Source organism: Chelonoidis abingdonii, chromosome 13 (assembly GCF_003597395.2).
Source record: "Chelonoidis abingdonii isolate Lonesome George chromosome 13, CheloAbing_2.0, whole genome shotgun sequence".
NCBI lineage: Eukaryota > Metazoa > Chordata > Testudines > Testudinidae > Chelonoidis > Chelonoidis abingdonii.
In genome coordinates this window covers 466684-480088 of record NC_133781.1, presented here as the reverse complement: position 1 = coordinate 480088, position 13405 = coordinate 466684, and the positions used below count along the sequence as shown (strand labels likewise).

At 40.4% G+C, this 13405-nt stretch overlaps 1 protein-coding gene across 1 annotated transcript; it reads right to left on the bottom strand.

Moving 5' to 3' along the window:
* Positions 1-5990: 5990 nt before the first annotated feature.
* Positions 5991-6923, bottom strand: LOC116834943 (olfactory receptor 5G9-like). Its single transcript, XM_032797368.1, has one exon. The coding sequence runs from the start codon at positions 6921-6923 to the stop codon at positions 5991-5993; it is 933 nt and encodes a 310-aa protein (XP_032653259.1).
* Positions 6924-13405: the final 6482 nt, after the last annotated feature.

The window sequence follows — 13405 nt, the reverse complement described above, 5'->3', positions numbered from 1 at the left end:
ATACTTCAGTAGAAGCTAAATTAGTTTGGCTTCCTCTTAAATTACAGAAGAATCTGTCTGATTTGCATTCTCTTGGCCTGCTCAGATTCTCCTGTGGTCTGTGTATGGTTTCCCAGTGTGATCCAGCATTCAAACTGGTTTCAGTGCTCCCCAAGTACAGAAGCTACAGCCTTTAAACATTGACTTAATGTCCATTGGCTTTGTCTGCACTATGAGCTAGAGGTGGGATTCCCAGTTCCTGGAGCTAGCATTCCAAAATTAGCAGTGTAGCAGTAGTTCAATGGCAGCAGTGAGTGGAGGCACAGACTAGTTTTACTGAATGAAATTTGCATGACCTTCCATAGGTTTGGCACACCTAGCCCATGCCAACATATATGCCAGTCCTGTACTACAGCAGCTACATTACTATTTTGAGTCAGCTACCTCAAGAGAGCTACCGTGAGTATGTCTGTGTGAGCTGGGAATCACACCCTAGCTGACTGTGAGACACACACAAAATGTAAAGTGTTAGGCAAGTATTGGAAAAAGCCTCTTCCCACAGCCCAACAGACCTTTGGGTAAAAATCCTTTCCATTATATGGTACTAAAGCATCACATAATAGAGAAGAAAAAAATTTTACTGAAAAACTACGAGTGACCAAAGGATGGTACCATGTGTTTATAGATTTACACCAGGTTTGACTTACTGCATCATTGGTGCTGTGGATATGGCTTCACCAGTGTGCTACATAGAGGAACAGTACCATGGTACATTGATTTTGTGAGGGTCAACAGTTGTATTGCAGACTGGCATTCTGTAGAATCAAGGATGTGACAGTTATGCTTTCAGTTATGCTTTAGAGTATTTAATGTTAGAATAGATATTGATGATGTGACGGGGTGCAACCTGAGACTTGGAACAGCTGTGCCCCTGAATTCACCAGCCTGGGTGTGTCTCAAAATACTCTGCTCAAGCAGCAAACCTCTCTCCAGGGCTGTTATCATGCAGTCCAGCAGCATGTGAAGTCCACATCCAGCTAGATTGCATGAATGCTCTTAGAGCCACTCATGAAATCTCAGAAGAAAGCACCAACAGATCCCTAGCCTTGTATCTCACAGATAACTGTCTTGCACTGCTCAGGTCATTCTCGAACAATTAAATGTATTAATTGATCTGACACTTCTTTAAGGGAGTGACATGGACAGCCTTTGCAAACCTGAGTAGATTTACCAACACTTCACACAAACTCACTAGTAAGAATAAACATAAAATAGTTTACTGACTGCAAAAGATAGATTTTAAGTATTAAAGTAGTAGCGTATAGATCAAAGTTAGTTTAAGAAATCACAATAAAATCGCAGCTGGGTTCTATAACTGACAAGATTTGAATCAAGAATGTCTCACCCTGATAGATCATACAAAATGTTCTTTAGTATGCAGGCTAGAAATCCTTTCAGCCTGAGCCCCCTCTCCCAGTTCAGAGTCTTTGTTTTCCAATGTTCCTTCAGGTGTTATGAGTTAGGCTCTCTCTTTTTGAGATTAAGTATGTGTGCAGGGCTCTTGTAGGAGCTGTCCAACAAGTACCAAAGGGTTTTCCTCTGGTTTCCAGTTCATCACATCCCAGCTCAGACCAAGGTCTTCGCCTGATTCTGAGTCATTGTTTTCTCCAGTTTGACTCTTTAAAAAGACCTTGACTAGGTAATCAGCCAGACTATGGCTATCTGCTCAAAGTGTAGCTTCAAAAGGGATGGATTCTAGTGGGTCATTTGCATAATCTTGACCCCCATGTATTTCCTTGCAAATCCACTTCTTATGTATTATCCCCAAAAGTGCTTTGAAGTCCTCAATATGTCCCAGCAATTGCCTTCCTTTTAAAGAAGTTCCCCACAATCCTACAATAGTACACAAACATCTGCATTTTTAATACAATGAACTCCAAAGAGATGAAACATAATTCAATCATGTTTGTCTAGGATGTTACAGGACCTTATCATATCTGTCACAAGGCCACTCTTGTAATATAGTGTCGGAACCTCTTGCTGCGCTTACTCAACTCCCATCTTTTTACAGCCTTACTCCCATCTATATGGGGTTGACTGTTCGCATCCTTCTTTTCCGTTCCAGTCTATCTTGAATGCTATTCTTTGGAAACGCTACAGCTAATTGTATTCTTTAGTATGACATCCATCCATCTAGTTCTGGGTCTGTCAACCATTCCCTTACCATTCATTTCTAAGTTGAACTCCCTGTTTCCTATATAGTCTTCTGATTTTCTTTTCACATGGCCTAACCATCTATTCTAGGACTCCCTCAGCTTTTCTATAACTTTTACCATCTTCACATTTCCCTTACTTCATTCATTCCAAACATGGTCCAGCCATGTAACTCCAAGCACCCATGTTTACATTTTCATTTCCATTGTATTCAAGATCTGCTCCTGTTTGTTCCTCAGTGCCCAGAATTCAGAGCCCTCTGAAAGTGCAGGCCTAATTAACATCTTGCAGATCTCACTTTTCAGTTTGGTAGGTTTAGTGAAAATACAAATGCTCATATAAATAGGTATATAACACCCAATCCAGCAAAAGCTTTTATTCCTGTGAATGATGTAAACATGAATAATTTTATTGAAATTAAGTGAGAGTACAGACTATTAGCATGAGTGTAAATCTTTCTGCAGATTTGAGACTATGACGGATTAGATCACAGAAACCCTCTGGCAGCTGCCACCTAATACGCCAAGACTACTTCTACCCCTGTCTTCTCCGCCAGCCTGGGACCCCAGCACCTTGTCTTGCTGAGCCAGACACACCCGTCTGCTCTAACACAGACCCAGAGTCTGAATTATTTGCCCCAAAACTGCAGGTTTACCTGAAAGCAGCTTTCAGAAGTGTTCCTGCCTTTAACACTCAGATGCCCAACTCCCAATGGAGTCTAAACCCAAATAAATCCATTTTACCCTGTATAAAGCTTATACAGGGAAAACTCATAAATTGTTCACCTTCTATAACACTGATAAAGAGATATGCATGGCTGTTTGCCCACCCAGATATTAACACATTCTCTGAGTTAATTAATAAGTAAAACGTGAGTTTATTAAATACAGACAGTAGGATTTAAGTGGTTCCAAGTAGTAACAGACAAAACAAAATCACCAAGCAAAATAAAATAAAACCCGCAAATCTATGTCTAATCAAACTGAATGCAGATAATCTCACCCTCAGAGATGCTTCAGTAAGTTTTTTCCTCATATTGGATACCTTCCAGGCCTGGGCACAATTCTTTCCCCTGGTTTAGCTCTTGTTCCAGCTCAAGTGGTAGCTAGGGGATTCTTCATGATGGCCCCACTTTTTTCTGTTCTACCCACTTATATATCTTTTGCACAAGGCGGGAATCCTTTGCCCCTCTGGGTTCCCATCCCTCCTCACAATGGAAAAACACCAGGTTAAAGATGGATTCCAGTTCATGTGCCATTATCACATGTCACTGTAAGACCCCAAGTCTTCATTCCTCCCAGCCTGGCTCACAGGAAGGCTTGCCTACAAATAGAGCCATCTACTGTCAATTGTCCTGGTTAATGGGAGCCATTAACATTCTAAACCACCATTAATGGCCCACACTTTGCATAATTACAATAGGCCCTCAGAGTTATATTTCATATTTCTAGTTTCAGATACAAGAGTGATACCTTTATACAAATAAGATGACCACACTCAGTAGACAATAAGCTTTGTAACAATACCTTTTGCATGAAGCATATTCCAATTACTTTATATTCACCCATTAGCATATTTTTATAAAATCATATAGACTGCATCGTCACAGGGATCGTACATAATGTAGATTAGTTTCAGGTGTTCTATAAGTGGAAGTTTCGTAAGCCTCAGTTGGAGGTCTGAATGCAGACAGGCTGTAGGAGTATGTCCATTTAGTCTAAACATTCAGTCCATGCAGTATCATGTTTCTAGATCAGACAAGATTCACAAAAAACAGAGAAACGAAGAAATCCATTCAGTGGAGACCTCCTCTCTTTCTTACTGTAGGATTTTCGTAAGGTGAGGGTGATGGTTTGGACCGAGTGACTCTTGGGAGGGTGTTCTTTGCATGTACTGATGGAATGAAGATGACAAAATTAGACAGTGGAACTTTTTTTGCTACACATTACATTTTTTATCTTAATGTAGCGAAATTCAGAAAAGGTTTAGATACAAATATTTTGGGTTATTATAATTAATTCTGAAAACATATTCTAAAGGGATATTAAACATGTTTCAGACATTAAGCCAATGTCTATTTATATATAATTATACTGTGAGGAGCTGAATATACCACAGCTCTCTACTGTGAAACTTTCTGATCATCTGGTTCTAATCACTGTCAGAAACAGGATACTGAGCTAGATATGGCCCTCAGCTTGGACTCAGTTCTTATGTTCCCATCACACAGAGTGTCAGAATTGAGCAGTTTTCTTCAGCAACATCTGTGACTCACAAAGATCCCAAAGTAGTTTCTGTGTATTAATTCGGAGCTATAGACAGGCCCAAAGTGTCCATATAACTCAGTCAATGTCCCACATTAAACTGTTTTAAACAAGGTTCAGAGTTTGGTATGCAGAGACATCACTCTTCTTAGTACCTTGGCAAACATACCATTAAAAATCCCATTTTATAAACTTTTATTAAAGATACAGACGAGGCGGCAAAACAGTTAAAGCATTTGAAATGTAAAATATTAAATCAGGCTTTCCTTTTAACTTCACTTGTTCCTTTTTTCTTACACTGAAGGCAATTTTTTTTAAAAAAAAGAATTAGATAAATTCATGTAGGATAGGTCCATTAATGGCTTTTAGTCCAGATGACCGGAGAGGCAACCCCCTGCTCTAGATGTCTCTAAACCTCTGACTGCCAGAAGCTGGGACTGGACAACGGGGGATGGATCACTCAATAATTGCCTGTTTTGTTCATTTTTCCCTCTGAAGAATCTGGCACTGGCCCCTGTCAGAAGCAGGATACTGTTTAAGATGGACCATTGGTCTGATTGACCATCTGACCTGGAATGGTCTACCATTTGTTATTGTGTCCTAACATCATGATAGATGATTCCTTAACCAATGGGAGAGGATAAGGAGAAGGATGCGTTCTAAACCCCACCTCTGTCAGAGTTCAGTCCCCATGTTCCTTGGAGTAAAACACCTCCTTGTGTTTAGAGGGTTCCCAGGTGGGAATCCTCTAACTGCACCTAAGGCATTTTTTAACAAAAAACTGGGGTGGGAAAAGGAAGAAGGAATTAGAAGGAGGAGACCACTCAACTTTTATCCCAATGGTCAGCGTAATCACCTTAGATGTGGGAGGGCCTCTCTTCAAGTGCGTGATAAAGAGATAGGATTTAAACAGGGGATCTCTCCCCACCCATGTGAATACCCTAACCATGGGGATATGGGATATGCTTATGGGGGTCTCTCTATTACTCTACTGTTCAAACCTAAGTTCTTTTGTGGATCTAGTCCTACCTGAGAAATAAAGCTATTGGCTCCACTATTTATTATAATTCATTATTGAAAAAAAAATTCATTAGATTTTAGTAGGGTAAAGTACAATAAGATAACTATTTAATATTGGTTGTTTCAACAAATTAGTCAAAAACAAACCCCTGAGAAATCAATAGATAAAGAGATTTTTATAAAATTGGCCAAATGCTTAGCTGGTGTAAATTAGCCATAGCTCCCCTGAAGTCAGTGGGCCAGATTAAACAGATATGGGAAAAGGAGAGAGAGAGAGAAATGTGTGAATGACTCTAAGGCCTGATGCTCAGAGCACTCACTATGGATGTAGGAGACCCAAGGTCCAGGCCCCTGTGCTCCAGTGACTCTTATACAACTTGTCCCACATACTTCAATGGAGTCACAGTGTGACCATCAGTTACCTGACTTGAGAATGTCTCAAACACAAGTTAGCCACAGTTCTCTGCTGTTGGATTTAAAAATATATATATATTTAATTTAAGATCATCAGCACTACTTGAGAAACTTCAATTTCCCCAACATTTTCCCTAGTACTATTTTCACCTCCTTGTTTTTCAGGCTGTAGATGATGGGGTTTAACATGGGGGTCAAGATACTGTACTGGATGGAGAATATCTCATCCAGAACCACAGAGGAGACTGAGCTGGGTTTTGTGTACTGGAGAAAACCTGTCAGGTACAACAAGCCAACCACAATCAGGTGGGAGTTGCAGGTGGAGAAGGCTTTATGCCTCCCCTCTGCAGAGCGTATCCTCAGGATGGTGGAGATGATGTAAATGTAGGAGATCAGGGTGAGGAGGAAAGAGCTTGACCCAAATATCACAACAGAGGTAAGAAGCACCACTTGATTGGTGAGGGTGTCAATGCAGGATCGTTGTAATAGAGGAGGGAGTTCACAGCTGAAATGGTTGATTTTATTGGGCCCACAGAAACTCAACTTGGAGGTAAAAACAGTGTTAAGCAGGGCATGGAAGAAACCTATTGTCCATGCTCCACTCACCAGCTGAACACAGATCCCTTTGCTCATTCTTTCCATGTAACGCAATGGGTCACAGATGGCAGCGTAGCAGTCATAAGCCATCGCTGAGAGAATGAAAATTTCAGCACCAATCGAGAAGAGGATGAAAAAGGTCTGGACAATGCAGCCATTGACAGGAATAGTTTTGTGCTCTACTAGGAAGTTCATCAGCATATTAGGCACTGTGACTGAGGAATAGCAGATATCAACAAAGGATAAATGGAAGAGAAAGAAGTACATTGGGGTATTAAGATGGGAATCAGCTCTTATCACCACCATGATCACTATGTTTCCACCCAGAGTGATTAGGTAAATAACTAAAAACATTGAGAAGAGGAAAATCTGCATCTGTGGGTCACTGGAAAGTTTCCGGAGAATAAATTCAGTCACTGTGGTTTGATTTTCCATTGATATTTATTTGGGAAAACTGTAACCTGTAAGACCAATAAATAAATAAATTTAATTTTACACAACATAAGTGAACTAAAATGTCATGCGGACATTATCTGTTCAGCTGGATGAATGCAAAGAGAGCCCTATTCTATCCTATAGAATATATATATTTAAATAGATTTTAAGATTTTAAGATTTAGAGAAATAGACAGCAACGAACTGGTTGGAATTTGTGTGTTTTACAGAGACAAAATATGCCAGATAGGGGCCAAAGTCCTCTTGTGTAACTGCCATTTTAAGCACCTAAACTGCAGAATCAGGCCCGACAGATATTCACAAAATCCCTGCCAGGCTAGGACTAAGGGACAGCCTGATGTGGGCCTCGCTTAGCGTCTCCTGTTGAATCTATTCCACTGTGGTTAAATAAAGTCATTGAAGAAAGGGGACTTGATCTCCTGCATCCAGGGTGAGGGCCCTAACAAGCAGACAATAAAGTCCTTTGCTCACTTGCTGTTTCTCTCTGGCCTAATAACTCTTGCATCTGTCCCTCTAACATTAGCACAGATACAGCTGTTTTTTCTCCAGTTGGGGATCTGGCCCCTTTACTCCAATGGAGCTATGGCTGAGTCACACCCACTGGGGATCTGGCCAATTCTAGAAGTACCTCTTTCTCTATTACATTTTGTAATTTTTGTACAGCAGTGGTTTTTGGCCTTTTTTCATTTGTGGACCCCTAAAAAATTTGAATGGAGATTCCAACCCCTTTGAAAATTTTAGACGGGGTCTACATACCTCCAGACCACAGGTTCAAAACCACTGTTGTAGAGTATTTAATATCTATAGTATATAATTGGATTCATCCCTATCATGATATCTAGGATTTCTATAATAAATAAATAAACAAACAAACCCCAGGACTTAGAAATACTGGTTTAAGACCCAGCATATTGTATAGAAGGACAACTCAACCAAAAAGAGAGAATACAGGCAACTTGATAATTATTCTGAATGCCACAGAGGGGGCCTCCGAAGAGCTTAGGTGTATGACAGGTTCCTCCATTTGCAAAGTGTATTGTGTGGAAGCAGGTAACCTCAGGTGGACATCATGCAGCTGTCCAAACTATCCAAGGAAACCAGAGATAGTTTTCAAAAAAAGAGTGAAAAGGACTCAGTGCAAACCAAGACTAAGGCTGGATTTTGGCAAAACCAGAACCTAGAGCTGGAGAAAAATGAATGCTCTAATAGTGGAAGGAAAGAAAAACCGAGAAAATAATGACGGAACATATACTCACTAGACAACAGAGCTTAATTGCAAAGAGGAATATTTACAGAAATGGAGATTGAAAGCCTAAAAAGGGAGATGAGTCATGTTGATCCACCTGCAAATATTTTGGTAGAAACAAATAATACAGGAGTAACAGAAACTACAAATGGAAGAGAAATTGAGGATTAATATGAGTATAGCAGCTCCCAAAGAAAGTACAGGAAATATGGAGGATGTATTGATTTATATTATATTATATTTTAAGAGCAGCACACAGCCTGGAGATGAAATATCAGCTGAAGGAAAAGATGTGAGAGTTATGAAGGAACAATGTAAAGAGAAGCTCATCACTTAGTGTCAGGGACTCGAAAGATTTCCCACAAAGTTCTTAGTATCAAGAGTAGTGTCACTTCAGAGACCCTAGAAGATTTTGATCTGATTAATGTTAAAAGCATAACAGGAAAACTAGAAAGCAAATAAATGATGTGTGAGAGTTTCAGCACTACTGGAAGGAAATCTGGTCTGATGATGTACAATATAATCAGACAGCAGACTGGATTAAAAAAGTGAGAAAAAATTAGAAAGCCACTGCACAGAGGAATACACAAATACCAAATAAAGAAAAAGATGAAGTACTGAGAAGAATAAAAATTGGAAAGCCACCCAGACTAGATGGGATGCATGGATTCTGGCTGAAATGCCTTACAACAGAGATAGATTTTTTGCTTGAACAACTTAATAAATGTCTGAAGAACAGATTTCCAAGATGGATAGTAACAGAGACAACATTCCTGGTATCAAAACAATAAAGGGAGGAGGAGTAAATGGCTGCAGTTATCTATAAATTATAGACCAAACACAGTTGGTTGACCAACTACATGGAAATATCTATCAACCAATCTGGCAAAGAAGATCTGGATAGAGCTAGCTTGCAATGGAATGCTGCCTTCTGAGCAAAAAACTCAGTAAATATAAGAGGGACAAAAGACCAACTCAAGCTTTCCAGGAGGATCAGAGAAAAAGTTAGATGGTCTCATTCTTTGTTTTGTATCTTTTGTGATCCACGAATGTGGGACTCTCCACACAAGGAAAGTGTCCAAGGTTCATGCAAAAATCATCTCCTTTCTACAGCAATCTATGCTTAACTGGAACACTTGACCCTATGTATAAGGGACACGTCGTTGAGTTCCAAATTAAAAGAGAAATATTTGAAGTGGATTCCTTAGCACCAGTGCCATTTGTTGTAGCGATGCTGCTGCTGATATGGATGCTTGTTGAGATAAATTGTGATTGTCATATTAGCAAAGATCAACAACTAGTTGATTTGTTAGACATAGTCAAGCTGAAACTACAGGAAAAGTCATAAAAAGGAGCTACAGAGATTGATGATGTGTGGGAAAGTTTGTTGAAGATATAAAGCTACAGGATGGGTTTGCTAAGTGTGTGTCAGCATCTGTAAAGATGGCCAGACTGGAACAATCTGATGACATACAAGTTACAATGAAGGAACTATCCATGATATCTCAGTCTGATCCCTACAGATATCCTGGAATGAGGGAAATTGTCAGAGATACTAGAGATACTACATAAGAAACTGAAAAAAAAGTGAGGAAAGTATATTACAGATGTATAGAAACTACTCTATGGACAAAACTCAAGTCTAAGAATTTGATCTGAGCCATTAGAATGTGCGGGATGCCAGTCGTACAGAGCATTGCTGGAGTGCTCAAGTGGAATCAAGAGGAGAAGAAAAAAATTTACATCCAAAGAATACAACTACTGGTGATGCCTAGCGTACTGCATAGCAATCAAGCATTGACAGGAACATACATCCCACGATGTGATGAAGGAAAACTCTGCTATCTGTGGAAGAAGCTATTAGTAATGAAGACTATAATATCAAAATATGAGGAGTCAACCTCAGTAAAGATCATCTGGTTACAATAAGAAGCCATGACTGAGCTGCATCCAAACCCATGAAAGCATGAAAGAAAGGAGAAAGCAAATTGCTGAAAAATAAATAATTAAATAAATAACTAAAAGGCTTGAAATATTTACACTGAAAGCAATCCATTGACAGTGGTTAATACAGATCAAACCTGTTGGTGACAGAAGATTAATAAACTAATGGCTTGCAGAAGGATCTCTCAAAAAGAGAGACAGAGCCTCATTATGAGGGGACAACTAAAGTCGTTAAGGCTTTACAATGTAGCAAGTAAAATGGACTGACAGAACTATTCCCTGAGCCACAGAATGTGTTGTAAAAAGGAAGAGGTGGTAAACCATGTGTTGAGCAACTGCTAGAGCCTATATGGGAGAGAATATCTGAACAGACACACTGAGGTTGCCAAGTGTCTGCACTGGTGACTGTGCAAATCCATACTTGCCACAAACTATGTTCTATTACGAACACCAAAGTGGAAGCGCTCTAGAGAATGAAGAGGGTAAGATTTACGGTATCTGGCAATTGTCACAGACCAAATGGTGTGGTCAAACAGGCCACATATAGTTGTAGAAAAGACAACAAACAAGCCCATGTTAATTGATGTTGCAGAGCCAGCAGACAGAAACACAAAAAAGAAACAACGAGAGAAGTTGGGGGAATATGAAGAACTCTGCCTTGAAGGGGAACAGTTATGACAAACTAGAACATAGACAACCCCAGCAGGGCATGAACAAGCAGCTCAAGAATGTGTTAGGAATGGGAGACGTCATGGCTAGTGACAACCAGAAGACAACGCTCTTAGGCACTGTGATAACATGAAGGAAAATCAAAGGAGCCTGAATGAATTTGAGTACCTGAAATGCAGGAATACTGAAGAGGGTTTAATAAGACTCCTGACTACCGAAACCTACAGAGTCTTTTCAGCCAGTATTTATTGGTGACTTGCGGGGATACATTTTAGACAACAGCTTTCTTCTTTTTAAGCTTAAAGGTTTAGTATGTTGTGAAAGCTATTTCTTTCTTTTTTTCTAAAATCCACCCTATGTGATACTGAGAGAAATTAATAATGATTATAATAAAGGAATGTGCCCGGAAAACTATCTAGGCATGCTGATATAATTTGAAAAATGGTCTGATTGAAAATTAATGGGATTTGTGTCTACAAATCTCTAAAGTTCCTTTGAAAATCTGATCTAATGGGGCTTCTGACTTAGTGTTTTGCAGGTCTGAATATCAGGCTGCTCGTACATAAGAAAATCTGTCCTGCCCTCTTGGAAGTGAGTGGCTATTTTAATATTGATTTTTAGTGGAAATGGAAATGAAGCCAGTGTTCTGTGCAACACCAAATCAATATTTAAACTCAAATGTCTGCCAGAGAGCAACTGAATCTTTTCCCATTATCGGCTCATCAGACTAATGCCCAAGCAAAGAAATCTTACACTAGAAACTGAATGTCACAGGCAGATTCTGTGCAAAGTGAATTACAAACCTAAGTGCCATCTCCAGAGAATCCCTTGCTCCCAACCTCACCACCCCCAAACAAACACACACTATTGCTAACATGCACCAACTGATCTCATTTGTCTCAGAATTGTTGCAAGCAAGTACAGTGAAAAGATGTCACGATTTTGTAGGGTGAGTCCCAATTTTTGGGTCCTGTTATCCACTGCCCCCTTTTCTGATTTTTCAGACTTGCTGTCTGGTCACTCTAAAAGCAAGGGGGAGAGCTGGGTGATTCATATTGTATCTAGTTTGCCAGCCGCGACCTCTGTCCTGTAACTGACAATGTGAGCAGAGTGTTGCATCCCGGCAGAAGTCAATGGGACTCTGCAGAGAAACTCACCCCTAGATAAGTGGACCAGAATCTGGACCTTTCAAATTGAAAGATTAAAATGAATAAGAGTATGAATTAACTCACCTGCCTTTTAAACAGAGACTATAGATATGGAGAGATCATTCTGACTTGTGATTTTCTCTGTTTTCTTAGTCTAATCAATAAGTAGGTAGGTAGACTATCTAGTCTATCTGCATCCGGAATAGAGCGTCTCAAGACATCCAGTAGGTCTATGGATGTGATCCTTGAACCCTTTACCCGGAGCAGTGAACCACTCAAGGTGTGTAGGGTTATCTGTGGTAGTGGAACAAAAAGCCTTTCCTGAGCTGCCTCCAAGACTCAAGCTGATTTCTTGAGAATGGTTTAAATGCTTTTTTGTCCCCCTTGGGACAAGATCCCTGAAGTTCACTCTCTGTAACAAGCTACAAGTAACACTGGGCCAGCACTCTAGCAATTCTCTGTAGTGCCAACAAATGAGAGCAATGAGACTATTCACTTAGCTGAAGATGCATAACTTGGATTGATGTCGCCTCCCCCTCTGCTCCCCTGGCCAGTGTAGATCAGGCTTTAGGCACCGAACTGCCTGGGAGTGGCGGGACTTAGCACTTCTCGTCTTAGCATCTCCCACTAGCTAGTTTAGGTGGTTCCGCACCTACCATGCTGGCTTTTGTGTATCCCTTTCTTAGGTATCTCTCTCTCCCATCCATCATTGCGTAGGCAGCTGGGGGGCCAAGCTCAGGCTTTGTGAAGGGCAGTGATTTTCCCAAGTGCCTAAAACTTAGGCACAGCGACACTCAGCAACTCAATGTCTAAGTTCTTCATGAATCGAGCCCCATGAGTCTATCCAGAAGAGCAGGAAGAATGATGGATCGGGCCCTTAAAGTTTGCTGTTTAAACTTGTGAGTTGTTATTTTGCAATAAGCAAAGCAGCTGGTTAAGAGGCAGATTTCCTGAGGTCAGAAGTCTCCCTCTCAGGCCCATAGAGCACACATCCTGTTTCTGGATCCCCAGCTCCTTCCATTTCACCCGTTACAGATGACCAGGGGGGCCCTGTGAGCTCAGGCCTCTGGTCCAATTGTCCCCTCTTTCCCCACTTCTCATCAGCCTGACCGTCTGTTACCTTTTTTCCCCTCTGAGATCTAAAATTTAACTCTATTTACTTGGTTTTCTTTAATTTCTTAGAATATATATATGTATAATTAACTTTTCCTTGCCAAGGAGATCTTATCTTCTAGGGCAAGGCATAAATCAGGTTCAGTTTTGGCAACGGATCTCTGACACAGTGAACCAAGTGGGAGAGCAGAACTGAGGTGTCCTCATAGGTAAATACAGGTCTCTATAATGAGAGAACTGAGGTGGATGAGGGGGAGAGAGATAGCTGCAAGATGAATGGCAGAATCCATGTCCCACTCCCTGACATCCTGAATGAAGAGGTCATGTAAGAGATTCCAACT

Coding starts and splice junctions, on each gene's coding strand:
- LOC116834943 (XM_032797368.1), bottom strand. CDS start 6,923: ATGGAAAATCAAACCACAGTGACTGAATTTATTCTCCGGAAACTTTCC.